This window comes from Heloderma suspectum, chromosome 7 (genome assembly GCF_057233095.1).
Source record: "Heloderma suspectum isolate Gila_16-S chromosome 7, 16-S_ref, whole genome shotgun sequence".
In the NCBI taxonomy this organism is placed as follows: Eukaryota; Metazoa; Chordata; class Lepidosauria; order Squamata; family Helodermatidae; genus Heloderma; species Heloderma suspectum.
In genome coordinates this window covers 53,261,842-53,285,680 of record NC_139464.1, presented here as the reverse complement: position 1 = coordinate 53,285,680, position 23,839 = coordinate 53,261,842, and the positions used below count along the sequence as shown (strand labels likewise).

The 23,839-nt window shown below is 43.2% G+C and overlaps 1 protein-coding gene and 1 long non-coding RNA gene across 5 annotated transcripts in view; one reads left to right on the top strand and one right to left on the bottom strand.

The window, feature by feature from the left end:
- Positions 1 to 21,932, bottom strand: part of NTN4 (netrin 4) — a 68,346-nt gene extending 46,414 nt beyond the window's left edge. Inside the window, exons 1-2 of one of the 2 annotated variants that reach the window (XM_084810226.1) lie at positions 21,473 to 21,932; positions 14,471 to 15,000 (exon numbers count right to left, since the gene is read on the bottom strand). In XM_084810226.1, the coding sequence (XP_084666352.1) occupies positions 14,471 to 15,000; positions 21,473 to 21,527 (585 nt within the window). In that variant the 5' untranslated portion in view covers positions 21,528 to 21,932. The remainder of the gene's footprint in view (positions 1 to 14,470; positions 15,001 to 21,472) is intronic. The other variant, XM_084810227.1, reaches the window with a different exon arrangement.
- The window catches only part of LOC146339792 (uncharacterized), a 110,467-nt gene that overhangs the window by 49,760 nt on the left and 36,868 nt on the right, over positions 1 to 23,839 (top strand). The window contains exon 5 of one of the 3 annotated variants that reach the window (XR_014784358.1): positions 11,285 to 11,532. The exons of 1 other annotated variant lie outside the window; for it this stretch is intronic. This is a non-coding gene — a long non-coding RNA (uncharacterized LOC146339792). Of the gene's footprint in view, positions 1 to 11,284; positions 11,533 to 23,839 lie in introns of those variants that run through there. One more of the 3 variants, XR_014784359.1, reaches the window with a different exon arrangement.

Below are 23,839 nucleotides of genomic sequence, written 5' to 3'. Positions count from 1 at the left end.
TGGAGTTCATCACACAGGGGCAGAAATCTGCATCAATACTGGTGCTTTCTCCATCCGGTTTCATCGCAGGATTATATCGGGCTCCTTTACACAGTTGTTTCTATCTCATTCCTTACCTTTTATGGGGTGGCTACTTTTCCACGAAAAGCCATTATATGCACTGGGGGCATCATGAAATTTCCTCCCTGGTTCCTGCCTCTTTCCCTCCCCTCACAGATTACTGGTGTTTTGGTTGTGATTGACACACAATGCGGGTGGACAATGGCCTCCACCCAACTTCCCGAACCCCACCCCTGCAGGCACTGGTTTCCCGGGAAACTGCTGGAATACTGGCATGCTGGCTATTCTGTGTTGTGGAGTAAGCAGACGAAGTCGGGAGCAAAAGTTAGCGTATTGCATTTAGCCACAGCATTGTGGCAAGTCATCAAGGCAGCAAGCCAGCAGGTCGGTATCCCGACATACCCACCACCCCGACGTCACTGCCGTCGTCATCATGATCACACCCCCAACAAACCCAAATAAAGCAAGGTTTTCATGCTATGGGTGAAGTACACAGACAGGCCATAGCGCTCTTGTTGTGCAGGCTGAAAGAATACTGCATTTTTTCCATTTGGGGATAACACAAGATAGGCTGGGGGACATGGTGGGAAAACCACTGGAGGAGTATGACATCATGTAATGGACCCGCAAACTTCCATGAGTGACCAATCATGAATGTGAGATAAATTGCAGGTGTAGAGATGCCCTATATCTCCAAAACATGGGAAATACAGACCCAAACAGCTACTCTTAAAGGACAGTGTGTGTATATGTCTGTACATGTGTGTATTATTGTATTATACAATTATATTGTATTTGCATTATTACAAATACATATATTTTTGTTGCAAATGTCAAAGACTTATCTTACCTCCCTAGAACATTTCCCTTTAAATATTAAATGAAATTAAAACTTGCATATAGCATGCCTTGTGCAAAAAGAGACTTCTTGGCAGAAACTGTAAATGATTAACAAGACAAAGGAAGTTTATTAAGATTAAGTGGAATACTAATTTGATACTCTGGATATCAAATGAAGTAGATTCAGGGTGACAGATGCCTCTCCCTTTGCAGTGAAACATGTTAATAGCATCTGTATATTAATTTAGTCACATTGTGCACTTCTGTTCTCATCTTGTGTGATCTAAAAAATTACAGAGATAAGAATTCAGGAGACCTACAGAATATTTGTACAGAGAAAATATTACATCCACTAGTAGGTGGCATATAAATGGATAATTTGTATGTATGTTTTTTTAAAAATTGAGAGATTGCACATTTTTGGTCTATTATGGCTGGTCTTTGCTCAGCACAATTTCACAAAAAGAACCATTCATATAGCTGCCACTTGTGTCCTCGCAATGCTTCCTCTGCCTTTTTGGTAACATTTATAAAGCAAATATTTTGAGAGGTAAATTAACTTTTATTCAGGGGATCTGTTTTTGTTCAGATCCCATTTGTTCCCATCGTTTACCTTATGTGCAGCCAGACAGACAGTTCCTAGCACTAATAAATCATTGCTCTTCCTGTGTAAGAAACAAGTGCAATTAAAATTGACTTTCCACACTATTGGGATATTGTGCTTTTTCTGTATGTATATCCCATTATGCTTCTGTCTTTTTTAAGGGTTGTGGCTTTTGATGTAGCTAGTGACTTACTGGGTAGCTGAACCTATCACAGTTCAGCGCTCATTTCAGAGAGTCTTTGAAGTGGGCACCATTTTTATCACCTTTAAAAAAAAAATAACTACTGCTAAAATACATTTCTGCCTATTGTCTTAAAAAACATAAAATAGCAAATTACTACTTAAATGAAAGTTCTATAGCACTATACTCCTATAATGATATAATGTAATATGTATATTAAAAATGATGGGGAAAATCCCTTTTCTAGTCACTGCCATTTTAGCTAGGTGGTTAAGGGCACAGACCCAGTATAGGGTACAATGCTAAACCCTTATATAGCTAGAATTCATTTCCTTTAAAGTAGCATTATAGAATTATGGAGTACAGTGCTATACACCTACAATGCTACTTTTAAAAAATTAAGATTTTTCTAGTCATTATCATTAACACCTTGTTAGAATTAAAGCCACTGGAAAAGGAGATTTTTCCCCCTATCATTTAAAAATATACTTCATTATAGCATTAAGAGGTATAGCGTAACAACACTCATTTATGTGGTATTTTGCTATTTTAATTTTTAAAAATAGCCAGAAAAGTGCTTAAAAGGTAATTAAAAAAAAAGCTGATAAAAATGGTGTTGACCACAAAAGTTATACTGAATGTGTGCTGAGCTATGATAGGTTCACCTGCCCAATAGGTAAATAGCCCACATCAAAGCCACACCTCTTTAAAAAAAAGAGTGGCACTAAAGGCATCTACACCTGTGGAGATTGCATCACTCTTCTGTTCTTCTAAAAAAAGAAGGGGGTATGCCTTTAAGTATCTGTGTGACAGGCAGAAATTCACCAAGCATAGCATTTCCTGGCAAGGAGCCACAGTGACAGGGAAGCTGCACCTGTTGAATTTTGCTTAATGTGCAACTGTTAAAGGCACTGAGCCATTGTTAGGCAACGAGGTGACAACCACAGATGAGAAAGACTTGATATACTGCTAATAAAAATAATCACACACACCTTTAACCCACATTATCCTGAAGGCTTAGGTTGGGTAATAATATTTTAATTATGATATAAAGCATTTTCTTAATGTTTCTCCATATACTTAGTTAATGTTTAATTAACTAAAATCATTTCTTTGCTTTAAAATCTCCTTTGTTTTAGCTATCTTTGGAATAGAAGTTCAGGTATATATAAATGAAGTCTGTGTTTCCTTGCTAGACATCTTTGTAGATAAAGTCAGGAAACCCACATTTAAAAGCAAACCCTTTATTTCAATTAGCTCTTTAATCATGTGCCTTTCTTTAAAAATAATTTTAAAAGCTCTACTGTACTGCATGGGGAAAGCAAAAGACACGCTCATCTGAACTATGGAGAAGCCTTTTGGTCCATCAGCAAGAAAGATAATATTTAAATACTCTTCCTTCGGGCAAGTTTCCTCCTTCCACAAAGATTTATGTCCTTGAATCTGGCATGCTTTCAGTACTGGCTGATGTATGTCAGATCAACAAAGCTTGAACATCATCCCTAAACTAAGCTAAGGAGTGAGTGAGCTGTTTTGCTTTCTAGTTCAGAGGCAAAGTCATTAGAAAACTGGCTGACTCCCCGGAACCACGGAACAATCCCCCTACCTCTGAGCATAACACAACAGTAAAGGTTTGCAAAATGGGATATTTAGCTAGCAAGGTTTATAACAAGGGTGGGAAAGCTTTTCAACTTGAGACCTAGATTCCACTTTGGGAAGCTTTCAGGGGCTGCATTCCAGCAGTGGGTGGAGCTGAAAACTACAAAAAACAACAACAACCCATCCATTGTTGCCAATTTATAGTGGCAAGTATGCCTACTCAGGATAAAGCATGAGCCGCATGTCTGCTCGTAAATAAGCAGGACAAGCCTCTGCATGTCCACTCAGAAATAAATGTAAGCGGGGCAAGCCTCTGCATGTCTCCTCAGAATACAACAGGACAAGCTCTGCAGGACATGGCTCAGAAGGAAGCAGGACTGAATCACTCAGCGACACTTTCAAATAGCATTTCTACTCAAAAGTAAGCATGAGCATCATGTCTGCTAAGATGTAGGCAGGGCATGCCTCCACATGACTATTCAGAAGTAAGCAGGACAAGGCTCAGAAGGAAGAAGGAATAAATAACTCACCAGTTTCCTCCAGCGGCTCTGCCCCAAAGGGAAAAGCTCTTCTCGCCAGTCAACAGATGACTAGACATAAGGGTTTCCCCCTGCTAAGTACTGAGAAAGGGAGCCATTTCAGTGCTGAGCAGGGAAAAGCCTTTATCTCTGATCAGCTTCTGATTGGAGATAAGAGCTTTTTCCTCAGTGGCAGAGGGGACAGGAAGAGAAAGAAGCTGCCAGGCAGGGAACCCCCATGGGCCTTATCAAGTCTGCAGCAGGGAGGTTCCCCATCTGTGGTTTATAAGGATAGCAGAAAGAGTCCTGTGGAACATTAAATACCAACTAATGTAGTTCATCCAAAGCTTTCATAGGCTTATACACTCATACAGTGTTTAAATGTATTTTTCAGCTACTGTTATTTCATATATTGCAACTAGAGACAGTCCTTATTTTCAGGTATCAGCCCCTGGTAAAACACAGTATCTTTCTTGTTCCTATTTTGCATTTTAGAAAGATGTTGGAGATGCCTTTTCACAATTTTATCAGTGTGCGCAGTTGTACACTAGAATTGTTCAGATTGTGTTCTGTACTTGGATATTTGATAAATATCTGAGTTGGGAATGGATGCTTCTTGACTCTGGTCATGCACTTAGGGACCAAATACTCATTGCTTCCCTTCCACCCCCACCCCCACCCCTTCCTGTCCAGTAATCATTGTTGAATGTGCTTGATTTGCAACTATTCTGTAAGAAGTACAACCAGAATCTACTCTGGGATTAAACACGCTATTAGAAAACTGTAATGGTTGGTTTACTAACACACAGCCTGTTTTAGAAATCACTGCAGGCTAGACTAAGAGAAAATGAACAGAATGGAGAGGTCAAGGGATGGGAGAAGAGCCTTCAGCAATGTGCATGGGAGGCATGTGTATGCTTAGGGTGGTACAAATACATAAATGTCTCCATCCATGAAATGTAAGAAATGCTTTATTTATTTATTTTACATTTATTCTTCCTCTTAAGGTGCCATCTCCTATCAGAGGCTAGCTATCATTACAACTACTTTTGTTTTTGACGCCACTGCTCTGAATAATTGTATGGAAGTACAGCTGAACCATTCCCTCAGATTCTTTAACCACGATGTCTGTCTTCTTCCTATCGTTCTTTTAAGGTGGTATATTTGATAAAAAGCCTTCAAGGTGGTGATTATACCCAGTCCCCGTATAACTGTAGGGATGTCAGAGAATTCCGCCACGGATCTCGGTGAGGCCGAATGCCAGTGCATTCGGGCCCCCGAACTCTGTGGCGGAATGGCCTGCCACCCCCCCCGCCACCCTGCAGATCCCCCCTGGGACAAGACTTACCTGGGGCGGATGTTCCGGGTGGCGACAGCTCCGGCGGCGGCGGCGGTGGCTGCAGCGGGTGGTCTTCCGACCGGCTGCCACCACCACCATTTGCAGTCTTGTCTTGTCTTTTTTCTTTTTTTACAGAGACATGATAGGCTACGTAAGTTTTTATGTAGCCTATCACGTCTCTGTAAAAAAAAAAAAAAAAAAGATGAAGAAAAATAAGGAACGCAAATGGTGGCGGCCGCAGCCGCCGCCATTTGTGTACGCATTGTTGTTTTTTTTACCCAGACATGATAGGCTACATAAGTTTTTATGTAGCCTAAAACGTCTGGGTAAAAAAAAAAAAAAAAGGCTTACGCAAATGGCGGCGGCTACGGCCGCCATTTGCGTTCCTTATTTTTCTTTGTCTTAGTCTACGTAAATATTTAGTCTACGTAAATATTGCGTTCCTTATTTTTCTTTGTCTTAGTCTACGTAAATATTTACGTAGACTAAGACGAAGAAAAATAAGGAACGCAAATGGCGGCGGCCGTAGCCGCCGCCATTTGTGTACGCGCTTGTTTGTTTGTTTGTTTTTCCTTACCCAGAGCCCTCCGCGGCTGGAAATCCGGCTGCGGACGGCCCTGGCCTGGGCCTGGACGGCTGCTCCGCAGAGCCGCCGTGGACCACAGCCAGCTTTCGAGGATTCCGGGGGGAGGCACAGAGCACCTCCCCCCCCAGCGGAACCCGGTAGAGCCAGGTAAGTGGGGTTTCGTACACCCCTATATAACTGAGTACTGAATGAGCCCTATATGGAGCCACAGTCTACAAGAACCTTCAGGTTTGAGCCCAGGAGAGTTACTGGGAAAGGCGACACACATACAGCAGACACACTATAGTGCTATATAGCCAACCAGATTGACTTCATTCAGGTAACTGGCCAATGGCTTCATTCAGGTAATGGCCAGACAGCTTCCTTTACTCAAACAGGTTGTAGCAGTATTTCCCACGCAAGACAAGTATGAATTTTGTAGATTTGACCACAGATTTCCACACGTCCCACCATGTGGGCTCTCCCGTACCTCACCATGCTAGTCTGAAGGTCTGCATCTGGTCCATGATCTTGCTATTGGAACATCATCAAGGGGCAGGGCAGAGATTCTAACAGTTTAATGTCCTTACGCAAAAACAGCAGGCTGAATGGACTACTTATAACTTGATTACTTGAAACCTATACAAGATCAGGTTAAAGGCCACCTCAAAACGAGATAGGGTGTTGCAGGAATTTCTCCTTGCAGATCAATAAGTATAGTATACTTTTTCTGACAATTGAACTAGTTTCCAAGCAACGTGTTTGTGATGAGATGTTGAGCCAAGAGCCTAACTTATTGCGGTCATTAAACATTCCAAGGTACTTTCCACGAGAGTAAATCTATTATTCTCAGTGACTTGGCTGAAATCCCAGTTTGGATACTTGACTTTTGCTTACCTGAGTTTCTCTTGTTCAATGGGATGTAGCATTATTCTCTTACTGTTGTAAATCATTATAGATTTGTTTGTAGCCATCACAGCCTGGAATGAGTGCCTTTCAGTAAAATGGGAGTCTATAATTTAGTTCATATCTCAGATGTGGGGACGGAGAGATAATGGATTGCCTAAGGATAACTAGTGAGTTTATGGCTGGAGTGGGATTTGAACCAGGTATATCTCAGCTCATCATCTTAGGCAAGATTCACACATAGGGCTTCTTCACACGGAGCTTTTATCCTGCTATTGAGATTGGTTACTCAGAAGTTTGCAGGTCCTCTAGATGACGTTGTGAACCTTCAGGGCATCTCCCGCACTAAATTACCTTTATTGAATTTTTTTAAAGATTGGAGATAATGAGCTATCAAATTACAGCACTTCAGTTCCCTCAAGAAAAGAGGAAAACCCACAACAATCTAGTAGCTGTGTAATGAAACATATGGAAGACTCCGATAAGGGGGGAAAGGAAGGGGGAAGGAAGCACATGTAAAGGGAGTCCGTCATGATCCTGCATTTAACACAGAAGCAGAAAGCCCCATTTTAAATGTGGGATTTTAGGCTGGTTTAAAGTATAAAGTAAAGTTTAAAGTATGTGGGTTTCCAATCTGGCTTTCGTCCTGGTTACGGGACTGAATCAGCCTTGGTTGCCCTGGTGGATGACCTTTATTGAGAGAGGGGCAGGGGGAGTGCAACCCTGTTAATCCTGCTCTATCTCTTATTGGCTTTTGATACCATCAACCATGGTATCCCCCTGGATCAACTCCATGGGATGGATATCGGAGGCACTGTGTTACAGTGGTTCTGGTCTTACCTGCAGGGCTGATTTCAGACAGTAACATTGGGTGACCATTCCTTGGCCCCTTGGCAATTGAGCTATGGGGTTCTGCAGGGTACTATCTTGTCCCCAATGTTATTTAACATCTCTGTGAAGCCACAGGGAGCAGTCATTAGGGGATCTGGAGCCAAGTGCCATCAGCACACCAATGACACACAGCTCTATCTCTCTATGACATCTGAATCAGGAAAGGCTGTGCATGTCCTAGACCAGTGTCTGAACTCAGTAATGGGCTGGATGAGGGACTAAAAAATGAAATTGAATCCTGGCAAGACAGAAGCCCTATGGGTGAGTGGTACCTGAGTCCAAGAGATAGGCTCATTGCCTGTTCTGGATGGGGTTGCACTCCCTCTGTAGTTTGGGGGCACTCCTAGATCCATCACTGTCGCTGGAGGCCCAAGTGGCCATGGTGGCTTGGAATGCCTTTTACCAGCTTCAGCTGGTTCACCAACTATGGCCTCTCCTGGACAGGGATAGCTTGGTCACAGTGGTACAGGTGCTAGTAACCTCAAGACTGGATTACTGCAATGCACTCTATGTGGGGCTGCCCTTAAGGCTGCTCCAGAAGCTGGAGCTAGCGCAGAGCGCAGCAGCTCGGCTGTTGTCGGAAGCTGCCCCTTTTCAGCATGCTACTCCATTGCCGAGGGAACTGTACTGGCTGCCTATTTGCTACTGGGCCAAGTTTAAGGTTTTAGTACTAGTGTACAAAGCCCTAAACAACTTGGGATCAGGATACCTGAGAGAGCACCTTCTCCCTTATCAACCTGCCTGGTCACTGAAGTCATCAGACGGCATGCTCCTGGTGGTTCCACATGGACCTATGGCCTAATTGGAGTCCACCAGGAGAAGAGCCTTCAGTGTGGTGGCCGCCTTTCTTTGAAAGTCCCTGCCCCTGGAGGTCGGGCAGTCACCAACACTGTGTTGTTTCTGGCGCCTCCTAAAAACAGCACTGTTCCAGGAGGCATTCCTTCACTGACCAGCCACAGTTTTTATTGGCATTATGTTTTTTAAAAGCATAATTTTAATATGGTGTTTTAATTTTCTTTATTCTTTTAGTATTTTACCTTTTATGTTCACCACTCTGAAATCTGTTTTAGATATGGAGCTGTATACAAATATTGTAAATAAATAAATGTGACTCTTCAGTCATATTTGTAATACAAATATATGTTCATCAGAATGCTAATTCACATTAGTTGACTGTGTTCACTACCAAGCTAAAGACATGCCAGAAAATCCATGGACAGAAGGCAGCAAAATCTCCACCACAACCGGAGAGATCTGGTGTGGTGTTGTGGCTAAAGATGATACTCAGGAAGCTAAAATCTCCTTTGAGCCCTATACTGCACTGTTTGTGTTAGCATCAGATCATTGTTCATGTAGAAGAGAAAACAGAGGAGATGCAGTTATGAGCATTCTGCTCCAGCTCCTTGATCATTTTAGTTGTGCTTTCCTGTCCCTACCCCGCTTTTTAAGGAAAAGATGGTCTAGGTTCTGATATGTTTTCTTAGTTTCCTTCTTGCTAGGTCTAGCCTTTCAGTGAATTAAAAGCTGACTCTGACCTCCTTCAAGTAGTGTACCTGAAACATAAAGTCAAAATGACAGTCTTTCACCTGACCTGTAGCCCTGGCACAAACACAAGCAGGCTGGAAAAGGCATCCTCTGGAATCTGCAGCCCAAAGTTATTACTTCATGTCACTCCATGAGCTCGTGATAAAAGTGGAGCTACTTTCAATAGATCTGGTCCTGCCGCTGTAACTTGTCTGCTTCATTCAGATCATATCTCCATTTTCCATGTCTGCTGTTCCAAAATGGCAGGAAGCAGAAGGAGGGGTTAAGAAGTACTTTATGCTTCAAAAGCCAGGATGCATAAGGAATGCAGTGTTTAGTCATGTGAGTGCACCCGTGATTGTATCTGTGTCTTATAGCAATCCACCAACTTCATGCTTTGGTGCGAAGCATGCGGGCAGGCCACAGAGGGTGCTATGTTCATGCAAATGCACCTGTGCAGACAAGTGCTTATACATCTTATACATGTATAAGACAAGTGCTTATACATCTCAAGTGCTATACATTTGTAAGCTAGAGATTTTGGAGCCTTCTGAACATACTTGCCAGCAGCAACATGACTCAGTTCGTCATTTTGTTATATTTACCATGATCAACTCTGTCATATTTAGCATGACACAAAAATTCCTCTAACTCCAGCCAGGGATCACCTAATCTTACATTTCTGTCATTTCCACAAGAACTTTACTTGTTCAGGACTTGCAAGATGTGATACAATTATACTCTTTTTATACATGAGGAATTGGTTACTAATGTTCCTTTTATAGTTGAATAAACTCAGGAGATAAAGGCTCCAATGTTCAAATGTAGACTTCAGGACTGTTCTAGGGGGAGGCTTAGTGGGCGGTCACCTAGGGCACCAAGAGATCCAGGGTGCTAAATGACCCCCAGGCAGGCAACAGGAATAGTGGCCAAGCAAGTAAACGAAAGCACTGTATTGGCCTGTCCAGGCTGCTGTCACATGCCATTTTAAATCACAATAGTTTCCCTACTGTGAGAGGCTGTGAGCTGAACCAGTCAGCTATCTGACATTGCAGGGTGTGCAGCCAATGAGGGCATAGGACCACAGTGGAAGTTGTTTGTGGAACAGGAGAACGTGCGTCCAAAGAAGTGCTTTTGTGTGACTGTAGATTCTCTCCCCGCCCTCTCCAGATAAGCAAAAGGTGAAAATGTGAACGTGGCTCCCATGTTGCATGTTGGGAATCAGAGGTGGGTCTTGGGTCTATACATGTTAAAGACCACTGGTTTAAAGGATGCATATCCTGTGTTCCCAACAAATGTTAAAGCACCTTACAGTACAGTGACAATGATAAATGTTGCAATATTAAAAAAAGAAAATAAAAATAGAAGATATCAATATCCAAGGAAACCCATGCTTTCCCCTCATGAACCCATTTCATGCTGTTCAGGAACTAATAGTGGGAACGAGGTGGTGGCAGGGAATTATACCTTGCCTAGGGCACCAAAATACCTTGAGACAGTCGTGGTAGGCTCTGATTTTTTTACTGCTCTGGAACCAAGAAACTCAAACCGTTAGGATGACTTTGGTGCTTTCATTCTTGGTTCCCTTTCATTTATTGCAAAAATAATAAACAGGTACTCTATATCCTGGCTATGATTCTTTTTGTTCTTATCTTCATACCAATTTTCTGACCCTTATATATAAATCCAGATAATTGTAACAAGGAGAAAGTGGGCTGGCATATGGACTTACAGGTTTGCTGTTATTGCCTTGAACTCATCCTCAGTTATTTGTTGTAGATTCATTTTTAGCACCTGAAATAATATTTGGAAAATGTAGCTGCTGCTGCTGCTGCTGCTGTTATTCACAGTATACCTTTCTTAGTTGGATACTCTGTGATAACTGCAGGTTTAACTTGAATGGCTGTTTCTAGATACCTGAAATTCGGAACTACTATGAGTAGGAGTAAGCCCTCCATAATTCAAAACAGCTCATGTTCTGGTGTTGTTTAATATTGGATACATGTTGCTGTTGGCAGTTACGAGTAATTGCTTGAGTGTAGCAAGCTGTAATAAATTAAATGTGATGTTTGCAAAATCTTCAGTCCTGCCATCTGGTCACCAGAATGTTTCTGTTATTGCTTTGCAAATAAATACTAGTCGTGTTAGAATTTAGTGAACTTTAATACACAATCTGCCTAATCTCCAAGCCCCTGTATTCGACACTTCTTGAAATTTTGAAATAATGTTGACATTTTTAATGCGTATTTTCTTGCAGCAGAAGACCACATGATCCCTGACTTACACCCACTGTGCCAGCATAACCATACCCTTGCACCGGCACAAAGAGAAAAACTGGGCAGAGTTGCAGTCATGGAGAAGAAGGAATGGAGATCAGTCAAAATCTGATGTTCACTCTGGGGTCAGTCTGGCCTGCAATAATGGCAAATGTTATGCCTGTAAAAGTGGTGGCATAACTAACTCACTAATATTGTTCAATAAATGCTGTGATAAATGAATGATTTCAGTTGTGTCTCTGCCCTTATAACAGTTAGCAGACAGGGAGCCTTGCCCTTCTTGTCACTCACCACAGATATCTTTACAGTGGGGATCATAATGAGGCAGAGGACTGGGTTATCTATTGTCACATCGTCGAGTCTACATTTTGTCCACAGTCTGAAGTATTAACAAGGGTGAGGGGAGAGGGCCCAGCAACTCAACACCCTCCTTACCCCACCTCCCCAGTTACTGCTGATGCGATAAACCAAGTAGTCTAACGATGAAGACTTACCATGCAGACTGAGAACTGCAGATGCTACAAATCAACATTCTACAACAATAAACATTGAGTTGTGCAATGGGTATAAATCATGCTGATTTGCATACACATTTGCTAACTTTTCATAATATATTTTACTTCTGCTTGTCATGAGAAGGGGCAAATAGCTATGCAGAATACTCTGACTCTTAGAAATCTCCTCCTGCACTGGCTTTTGAAATTTATCAACAATAAAAATGGGATGGCACCATAAACAGAGAAAAAAGAAAGAGAAACTTCAGATACCAAAATAAGATTTATTTATAGGCCCAATACATTTCAGAAATCCTTCCTCAGGAAATCCAATAGGAGTCATTGGAGTGTCCCTTGCATTGGTGGATCATTGTTGAAATTGTACTCCTGAGGAAGGATTTCTGAAACTCATTAGGCCTAGAAATAAATGTTCTTCAGGCCTTATCTTTAGAGCTCCAAGAGCTAGAAATCTGCTGTTTAAAAATTGAAACTGATGTTCTCAGCATGTTGAAATCCTTCCCAGTTACTAATTCATGAGCTAGTGCAGTGTGATTGCAGGATCATGCAGTATACACATCTCTGCCTGTGCAAAATAACTGGGATGGAGCCTATGAAATCCTGTATGGGCACAGATGAGGGGCTTAAAGCTGCTACTACTACGAGCCCAGAAACAGTCAGTGGTGCTGCTCTGCCCCTCATGTTGGGCATGGTCACTTGATTCACGTGTCACAATAAGTCATGGTGGTTTATGAGCCATGTTAGTGTCAGTGTGGCTTAGTGGGACATCTGCCTTTTTGCTGCTCCTTTTTAGAGCAGATACTGCTGCAAATTGCAGATTTGCGCAATCTCCCTGACAGTTTAAACCCCCCCCCCAAAACTTAGACGGTGGGTGCATGGGTCAGACTGAATGGGGCCCCATGTGGGGTGTAAGTACTTCTGAGGGAGCACCCCATTTGCTCTGACCCATTCAGCCATCCTCTAAAGTTTTATTTAAAAAAAAAGCTGTTGGAAATAGTTGTGCAAATGTAAAGGCTGGGAAGTAAATAGAGGGGAAATTTGCACATCTGCAGTAACTGCTCCAAAAAGAAGCTGCGAAAAGGCAGAGGGGAATCAATAACTCCCATTTCTGGACTAGCTGGAGATTTGGGGAATTGTTGAAGGGGGGATGACACTGAGAAGTGTCAGTTCAAGACTTCAAAGAGAGAGGATTACATTGCCAACTGGGAGATATTGTCTCCCTCCCCTTTGGTGCACTTACTTCATTCACATTTTCTTTCCTTTTTCCGTGCTTCTGAATTGTGCTAAAGAGCTCCTCCTTTGTATTAGTATTATTTCTCTCCTAGTCCTTTGCAACTCTGCACAAATTAGCTTAAATGTAGACTTGCCTTGTCAATTTCCTTGTATGTTACCTACTCTTGACAGCCAAAACATACAAGAAAATTGACAAAGCAACACTACACATAGTGGACAGTTGAGTCTGCACTCTTGCGCACTTGAGGAAAATAGTAAAAAAAAAACAACATGATCCCATTTTGTGCAGTTCTGAGGCACTGAAAATATAATTTTTTAAAGGTAGCAAATGAAGTAAGTGCTCCAAAAAAGGCTAGAAATATGAATGAGAGGGGACTGGAATGAGGAGATGAGATGGGTTGTGCTGCAAAGGACTCTGGGATATGTGCAGAGAGCAGGCTGGAGGACCGAGGGGGAAACAAGACATGGTGAGTTGCCACTTGCCCAATCATCTGTCAGGAGTAACGGGTTGGCAAGCAAACAACCAACCCATAGTGGTTGTTTGGAAGCCGTCTTCCAGGATGGCTTAGCATTATGTGCAAACCGGCACACTGTGACAGCATTCCAGGGATAATGAAGGAGCCTTGGTGTCAAATCTTTCTGCAACCAACCAGGCACAGATGTAGTAGGTTGTACCTATAAACTCACACCTATTGCCCAGTTGGGAGAAGTCCTTCAGTCAAGACATTCTGCTCCTTTCTGCTCCTCTACTCACAATGGAGTTGTTGCTGCAGCAAAGAACAGCTGATCTCAGCATGGCTGCCAGTATCAGTTGCCAGAAAGGGATTTAGAATGGAGGACAGTATAGGTAGGAAAACCCAGAAGGTTCATGGCACAGCTGGGCCATGTGAGGCATTGTAGGCATGACATGCAGAACTTGACATCTGTGGCTCCACTTGCCAGTTTTAGGTTGTTTCTTTGTTGCAGAAGACAAAGCAATCTCCTTGTCTATTGATAATTTTCTCATCAATCATTAGTATAAAAACAAATGGGTATCATTGGTAAAGAGCTATAATAAAATACACAGCTAACTATGCTTTCTTAATCATCTGTACACACAAAGAAAGCAAACAGCACATAGTCCCCAAGGTTTCCAAACATTGGACCCTGAAATCTAACATGTAAACAAGGCTTTACCAATTAGCTTTCCATTAGTTATAACAGGAATGACACTACAAAATATAGGAAAATAAAAAATTAAACCCTAGAATGTTAGATGTCAGTGCAGTGTCTGACATCTTTCTTAAAACTAAAAAGATTTTATTTTAAAATGCAGGATTGCACTTATTGTAAAAAGAAGAGGAGGAGTCGGAGTCAGGTGCATAGATAAATCTAAAATCAACTTTTAGGTGTTTGTAGGCTTTGATATCTTAATGAACTCACCTCTCCTCCTGTGCAGGGGAAATGACCAGAGTATCTTGAAGTGCAAATTGCTCCTTTCTTGGTTATGTCATCATCCAGCCCAAAGGTTGCTGAGCAGTTAGCCGAAAAATATTTGTAAGGCTTCCATGTTTTCCCAAAATCCTGAGATCTCTCCAAGACCATGGCTGCTGGTCTTGGTGACTTGAACACCATGATTAAGTGAGTGAAATAAAACTCAGTTTCCAAGTTTAGTTGGATCTTTTCCCTGTGCACCCCCTGTGCTGATTGCCACCATGTGTATGGCAACTTGAAGGAAGAATCAACCATGGCAGAGGGAGGGTGAGCCCGATGGGAATGCATAGAGTTGCATTTGCTACACTTAGGCCATGTGCATGTGCGGTCTATATTCTCGCTGTAGGAACAGTAAAAATCTGTGGAGTTGGCCCCGCACTTTGTATCTGTCCATAATTTACGTCCATACCCTAGGTTTCCCATTCGAGGATTGCATGCTTTTTCACAGTGGGACCCAGCTCCAACAATGCTGCTCAATCCTAAGTGAGAAAAAGTGTAATAATTAAAAAATAAGCACAAATTACTATCCACCAACTGCAGCCAATCACAGTGAAAATGCTGACTTTCTCATAATCTCTCATAAAAGAAGGCAGAGTTCAATTCTGGCTTGACCTACACAGGGTATAAGACCTTTGGCAAGCTTTTACACTCACAGCCTCAGGACATGCCCACTCTATATCGGTAATACGGGGATAATGATACTGACCTACTTCATAAGGTTGCTTTAAGGATTACTGAGATAATTTATGTGAAACACTTTGAACACTTGAAATGTGCTATATAATGTGTTGGTATTAAGAACGGTGTGTCTACAAAGCTCTTGAACCAGGCTGCTCACAGTGTAAATGGATTACTTCCCATAGGCTCTTGCAGGCAGAAGTATTGACAAATTCCACATAAGACTATTTGCCACACATGAACACTCTTTCTTCACTCCCCAGCTATAACTACCAAAACATATTTAACAAGAGGGCCTCAAACCCATCTCAAAAGCACAGGAAGTGTCCAGATCATCTAATATCCCATGCCTTAGGCAGCCATTTTTCTTGAGTGGCGAATCATAGATTCTTGATGAATAAGTCATTAAATGATCCATGAACGGGTATGGATCATTTAGAAGTGAATAACTAAGGATGCAATCCTATGCATGTTTAGACAGAGAAAAAAAATCCTACAACTCTCAGTTGTAGCCAGCATGGGTAGCTGCCCCTGATATAACATTGACGAATTCACATGACTTACCCAGAATGATTTCCTTCATCTTGGAAACATTGGTGAGTGCTCTCTAGAGCAGTCTTCCTCCAGATGTTTTGGACTACAACTCCCAGCATTCCTGACCATTGGCCATGCTGGCTGGAGCTGATGGGAGTTGAAGCCCAAAACATTTGGAAGGCACCACGTTGGGGAAGGCAGTTCTAGACAATAGCAGTCAAACTTGTGGGGAGTATCTTTCGCACTCGGAGCAGAAATGGGTATGCTTGACCAGAGTTTAGGGTTGTAGAGGAGCCTGGACTACTCACTTTACTTTTCACATTGTTATCAGCCACTTTTTATGTCAGCTAACAATACAACTTTGCATGGCTTGAATTTTGACCTGCGGCAATGTTCTTTTGGAGTTGCTTTTTTTCTCTGGAACTGCAAATTTTATGTATGGTTGCACATTTTTAAAAAGTCCTGATAGCATCAGAGAACAGATCCACCATTTCTGGTAGATCTGGTGACTAAGCAATGACAAGGCCTGGACACCATGGCTACCAAGATAGGTAGACCTGGCCTCTGATCGTTTTTTAATACCAGGTCTACTCCTCTGTTGTTTCTCAGTGGATAGATAGATGTAGATGGAAATACATCATTCAGACCTGGTGTCTGAATGATGTCTTTCCATCTACAGCGGAGCCCCTCAGTTCTTTCCCTGACTCCTTTCACCCCCTGTAATGGCCTTTGACCATTATACAGATGAAGGGCATGTTTAATATAAGGGCTGGGGGGGCGGGCTGTCCGCTTGCAGTCCACAGGCTCTGCGCTGCAGACAACACATAATAGATTCAGATTCACACAATAATCCTTGCAATAGGATTATTTATTACTATAATACATGAGAAAGCAGTAACTTCTGAGGAACTGCATGGCACACTGTCTCAACTCCAAGGCCTGCACTAAGAGAGAGATGGGGAGAGGCTCCACGTGGGCATCCTGCAACAGCTAAAACTGGCAATAAAACTTAAAACTATATACTCACAAACAACCCCCTCTCGTCTTTAGTAAATTGCACCTCTGCTACAATCAACGTCTCAGCCCTATCTACATTTCCCTAAAACACAGGCACACCAGGATACTGGATAACAACACTGGACTACACTGCAAAGTTGTATTACCCTACTCTAACAACCCCTCCCTCTGCAAAATGGGAATAATAACGATAGCGGGCTACTTTGCAGAACTGGTGTAACCCACACTTCCTCAGCCACAGCCCTGCCTCCTGCAGTATGGGGATAATAATGATGAACTTTATCTGCACACATTGTCAAGATATTTTTTAATGTTTATAAACTCAGAAAAAAAATTAATAACAAGACTTGAGTTAGAAAGATCATGAACTCCTGTCTTTGCTGCTACCTTTTGTTTTTTGGTAGACAGGCTACTGCCCTAACTGGACAACATTAAACTCCTGGATTTCTAAATTGTTTTTGTGAGGCTGCAATTACTTCATAACAGGGAAGACTCCAGAAAGTCTTAACACATCCAGAAGGGTTAACATACCCAGATAGTGGGCGTGTTAACCATTACTTTGACTTCACTTATTAGCTAAAAACACTAAAAGGTGAAGCAGACTAGTTTCTCACAAAACAAATGGGCAGAATAGTGGCTGCACATTTTGCTTCATATATCAGGTCCTACATGGGCTGGAGACTTGCTTTAAAAAAAAAAAAAAAGCTGGGAATCTGGAGTTTAGCGCTTATTGGGGAGAGGAGGCAACTGCACCCCCTTTCATCATCCTGTAGACCCCGTACCTCTAACCCCCTTCCTCTTGGGTCTCGTTCATTTTATGACTCTTCTCCTAAATATACATGCATTATTCACTCGAAAGAAATGGGACCTACTTCTAAGTATTATTATTTAGTTAGTTAGTTCATATATTTCCATACCGCCCAATAGCTGAAGCTCTCTGGGCAGTTCACAAAAATCACACACCACAATACAAGATATTAAAAACAACATATAAAATCTCTATCATACAAAATGGAAACAATTTAAACAGCTAAAACAGTTACAATAAAATACTGGACCTGACAAAAACAACTGACATAAATGCCCCATCATATGTCATCAAAGTAGAGGTGTTAAGGATCAGGATATAAATATACTACATCATTAGACTGAAGAGCAAAATGGGCCCACCCCAGCTCAAATGCATAGAGCACACTTATGCCAAGAAAAGTAAATAAATATAACTGCAAAAGTCACATAATAACACTGAGCCCTTTTCAAAGTGCTGTACAAACATTAACTAATCTGCACAGCTCTCCTGAGAAGTAAGGAAATAAGTTATTATCATGTGTCTTATCAGCTAGACCTGTCATGGTTTGGCCTAATTTATATGCTGGCTGCTATGATTCTTCCGTCTCATTATGCAATGTAGTCAGTTAGCTGCTAAATAAACAGGTGAATGTTTATTGCAGCAACTTTCTCCATTATGTTTTATAGTGTTCTTTTATTAAAACAAAAATCTGCAGTAGGAAAAAAAAAACCCTGTCTCTTACAACTCAAGTAAAAAAAACCTCATGTATATTCTACAGTCTGAACAGGTACTACATACAATGTGCAGTCCTGGATACAATTTAACTTTTTGAGAATCTCGGCTTTGGCTTTGAAAGCCAAACACTTAACCCTTATTGCAACAAAGAAAAGTTTGCAGATGTGCAGAATCAGTCTCTTCCTCCCCCCAAATGATACTGAAATCTCCCAAAGGATTCTGAATCAGATTCTCGTTGTATCAGGAAAATGTAGTATTTTTCCATTATACACATATTCCCATTTACTTCAGGTCCTCTTAGAATCTTCTATTTGGCTTCTTAGGTGATAGTGGGTTTCATTGCCATGCAGTCAAAGAGAAGTTTGCATGTAGGAACCGTTTTCGCTTAATATGATGCAATATATTTTTCATGGCATTTGACATTGCTGTGCAAATCTGGTCTTAAGTGTAGTACAAGGAAGAAAATTTGAGTGAAAGATACAGGCAACTCCACTTTGTATAATGTGACATTTTTCTGGCATTGTACTATCTATCACTAGAACATTGCAAACTGCCAGCTTAGAAAATAAGTATTTTTTACACTGCCAATCACAGGTTTATTAAAGGCATTTTCTGTTCTCAGAGAGGTGCCCTTCCTCTTTCTCTCTCTCTAGCTCTCTTTTTCTCTCTCTCTTAATATTTATGGTTAACTGAACACTACCTCCCAGCCTATATACTATACATACCGCTGAACAGAAATCTGTAGTATTGGACAAGAGCGCACAAGGTACAGCATGACTCACCTGTAAAACATTCAGGGCTAAATTGTATGCTTCCTGTTAAAGTATTTTTCAGCCAAACGTTACTTGCCTTTGCAATATTTCATTCACTATTTTACCAATCACCTGTACGACATCCATATTAAAAGTGAATAATGTGGTTAAAAATAAATAGGTTTAAACACTAGATACACTGTAAATATTACATTAATTCATTTATATGGCTTGGTATTCACATTTAATAATCTGCAAAGCTTTTAACATTTCTCTGTGAAACAGGCTGCTTTTCCCATCACTAGCTACTGTGACGGGAAACTTAGTGACTGTTTTACTAAGAAACAGAAATATCATTTACTAATACATTGATAATCCCTATCCTCTCCCCAGTACTGAAACTGTATCTCCCCCTCTGCATTGACAGTTGCTAAAACTGGAATATTTAGTGATTAATAGAAGTTAGCCAGAAGACTTTAAACAGGTGGAAAATGTAAGCCCTGTCCTATCTGCTGCACACCAGTCTAGGAATCCAGGAGCCAATAAGCATCCATTCCATAAGGGTGTGAATGAATGTTATATTTTTGCTTTGTATTCCATCTTCTCCTTGCCTTAGGTCCATTCACATTAGGGAAGACATTCTTTTGTCAGAAGGACAATAGTGCAGACACTATGGGATGACAGTTAGGATCAGTCCAGGTTTACATCACATTGTAGTTCTGCAGTCTCTTTTCTTGTGCATAAACAATACTAGCAGTCAAAAAGAATGTAGGTGTTTCAGAGTGCCCCCAGATTAAGATGTGAATAAATTACAGTAAATAAAATACATGTAATTTTTAAAAAAAAATACTTCTCTGCATGCTGGGACATTATTATTTCCTGCAAGGTGTTATATGGTCTTTGTCTTGCCTAGCGGTTGTAGGGAAAAATAGTTCAAAGCAACGTGGCTGCAGGAAGGTTGCTTTCTTATCTTAGTTTAATTTCTCAAACTTTTAAGCAATAATTCACACAGCTTCTACAGACAAATTGCCAGCATGCGACTTTCATGACTTGGCATAGGTGAAAAGGGCATACACTGTCCTCACATCCTGTGAATTCAGGCCTATTAGGGCATTTATTTAGTATCTACATGCTCAAACTCATTGCAGAATGTAATTATCCCCTCATATATTTTAGAAATTGTCAGTGTGTTCGATCCATACTAGGTTACATCTTATGTGTGTATTTATTTATTTTTACATTTATATCCCACAATTTTTCCTCTTGCAAGGAACCCAAAGCAACTAACATGGTCCACCTCCTCTCCCTTTTATCCTCACAACAACTTTGTGAGGCAGATTAGGCTGAGAGTCAGTGACTGGCCCGAAGTCACCTGGTGAGTTTCATAGTCCTACTGAAATCAGTAGGACAAGTTAGGCGTGACTAACTTACATCCCACTGATTTCAATGGGACTAAAGAATGACTTAGTATGGCTCCAACCCATTATATTTCGTTTTAAAAAAACAAAACCCAGTAATTTCCAGTATTTACCTTGGACATCTGATTCTACCAAAGAAAATGTCAAATAGTTTCTCATAGATACCAGTTATTATTTATTATTGCTCATACTGTTGCATTCTTACGTTGAATGAGATGAGATTGCACCAGTGGGGAAAGTTTATATGCCATAATAAATGCGTTACTCTTGGAAGGTGCTGAAGACTCTTTGGTGTTTCATTACTCTATAGTTTATCATTTTTCCAGCGTGGAAGGAAAAATACAAAGGCAATAATCACAGTGTAGCGTATGATGTCCCCATGTTCGGTGCTTTTAAATTTGCATTTCCCAAGATCATGCTCTCGCAGTCATGTGCAGAAAAGGTCTGGGCTTTTGGTGTGTATGTGGGTGGTATGTATAAAATAGCCAATTTTAGCTAGTTGGAATAAGACCGTGTTTTCTCCCCACCCGTTTTGAAGTTTGTCTTTCTATCTCTGTTGCACTGCACTTGACTTCTTAACACTTTCTTCTGAAGTCACTGAAGGGCCATCAACTGTTTGGAAAGCGAATGTTGTTATCTCATTTCCCTCGGAGGCATTTAAAAAGGCGGGGGGGGGAGGCGCTCCTGATCTGAGTTTAGACTAGGAACCCTTTTGCGGGTAACAAGAGACAGTTCTTCGCTTGCTGACAGGCACCCAAACCCTGCAGCTCTGTTCGAGGCGAGGAGTGGGATGCGCGGGGTGTGTGTGTGCGCGCGCGCGCGCGCGTGCGGGGAACTCCAGGGTTTAACCGCACCTTAACTTTGGTCGCCGGGAGCAGTTCTTCAAAACAAATGCGATTTGACTAACAACAGTCCTGCAAATAACTGAAGGGGGCCCAGAGGGAGAAGATACGAGGAAGAAAGACACCTCCCGCCCCCCACAGAGACAGACAGACAGACACCCGCCGCCCAGCTCGGGGGCACCAACCTGCAGCCACGGCAGAGCAGCCCAGCAACACAAGGCGCCAGAAGCGACTCCCCATGGCGGAGCTCCTGGGCGAAGGGCATGGATGGGGTCCAGGGTCGCCGGCTGCCCGCTGCGTCTCGCACCTACCGGCCGCTAAGGGCAGCGGCGAGGCCCCATCGCCACACGCCCCCGCGGCGCTCCGGCCGGGGGACCTCCCCAGCCACGGCGAGCCGCGAGCCCCGCCGCGGGCATCTCCGCCTCCGCTCCTTGCCGCGCCGCCGGCCACCAGCCCGGCTGCCGCGCCGCTCGCGCCGCTCTCCCCCTCGACGCCCGGAGCCCCGGCCAGGTGCACACGGGAGAGGAGGCGCCGCCGGCCCAGCGCGCCCGCCGCTCCCGGCTCGTCTCCGTGCGCCCGATGACAGCCCTGAGCGGGGCGTGGCGGCGGCGGCGGCGGCTCGTGGTACTGCAGCGGCGGCGCCGCCGCAGCAGCCGCGGCGGGAAAGGCCCGGGCTGCTCCCAGCCGGCTCTGCCCCCTGAGGGAGAGGCGACCACGGGGGAGGGGGGGGGCGCCGCCTCCCGCGCCTCCCCTCACGGCCTCCCTCGCTCTCTGGCAGCCGCAGCCACCTTCGGAGCCCCCGGCTTCTCCCCTGTAGGACGACGGAGGGCGCGGAGGGTGGCCCCGAGCAGCGAGCGCCGCCGCCGCCGCGCCCTCTCTCGCGGCATTCCGCAGACCCACTGACTTTCCCCCGCTGTCACATCGCGGCACGCCAAGGTGTTTCACGGTGACAGACAGCCCCGGCACGGGGAAGATGGGTTCATTCTCCCCTCGCCCCGCGCCCTTCTCCAGCCCGCCCCACGCTGCCTTCGTTACTACTCCCTTCCCACCACAGCTTCTCCTGCAGTGACTGACCTCGCCCTGGCTAGATCTGCGGCAGTGCTTTTTACCGGTACTGAAGCGCGCTGATAAATGTTGGGGCGCGTTAGGCAATCCGTATACCGCTTGCCTGCTTTTTATTCCGTACTACCCAAAATACTGCAACAGATGTCATTGTGTAGGCTGTGAAGTATACATGCGCAAGAGGGCGACAGCGTCGCCATGATGGACTCGTATTGACGTGACATGATTTGGCCTCTGTGTCCCCCAGCCGAGTGTTGTGTCATCATCGCCGCCATCTTCCCTGCAGGCACTTTTGCCCCAACCGCCTCACCCACTCACCCCAAAGGCTTCTACCTGGGGTGACCTCCCCTCTCCCTCTCCAGCTCTCTCCCAGATCCTGTCCCTAATCCACTTTCCATAGACATTAATAAGCCCATCCACATCTCAGTGATGGCTCTCCCTCATCAAGCCTAAATCTAATGACAACCATTTCTTCCGATCTGCCTTCGTTCATACCAACCTGCCTCTGAGATCAACACCTGAGGCTCTGCTTGTGTGTTGGCCTATCAAAGCAACTAGGCTGGTGGACACTTCTCAGTAGTGGCCCCCATTTGTGGAAGTCTGTTCCAAACCTCCATTTGATGTTCACAAAGCCCCATCATTACAGGCCTTCAAATGGTCCCAAAAGACGTATCTTGGCATACAATTGAGTTAGGACTTCATTGGCTGCTGTTGTGTATAAGAACATAAGAAGAGCCATGCTGGATCAGACCAAGGGCCCATCTAGTCCAGCATTCTGTTCACACAGTGGCCAACCAGCTGTTGACCGGGAACCCACAAGCAGGGCATGAGAGCAACAGCACCCTCCCACCCATGTTCCCCAGCAACTGGTGTACATAGGATCACTACCTCTGGTACTGGAGGTAGCACATAGCCATCAAGACTAGTAGCCATTGATAGCCTTTTCCTCCAGGAATTTGTCCAACCCCCTTTTAAAGCCATCCAAATTTGTGGCCATCACAACATCCTGTGGTAGCGAATGCCATAGTTTAACTATGCGCTGTGTGAAGAAGTCCTTCCTTTTATCTGTCTTGAATCTCCCACCAGTCAGCTTCAGGGGATGACCCCAGGTTCTAGTATTTTGAGAGAAGGAGAAAAATGTCTCCCTATCCACATTCTTCACACCATGCATAATTTTGTAGGCCTCTATCATGTCTCCCCTTACCCTCCTTTTTTTCCAAGCTAAACAATCCCAGCTGTTATAACCTTCTCTCACATGGGAGATGCAGCACCCCCTTGATCATTTTAGTTGCCCTTTTCTGCACCTTTTCCAGCTCTACAATGTCTTTTTTTAGGTGTGGTGACCAGAACTGTACACAGTATTCCAAGTGTGGTTGCACCATAGATTTGTATAGGGACAGCATGATATTGGAAGTTTTATTCTCAATCCCTTTTCTAATTATGTCTATATAGTGTGCTAACTGGTTTTGTTAATTTTGATTTTATCATTG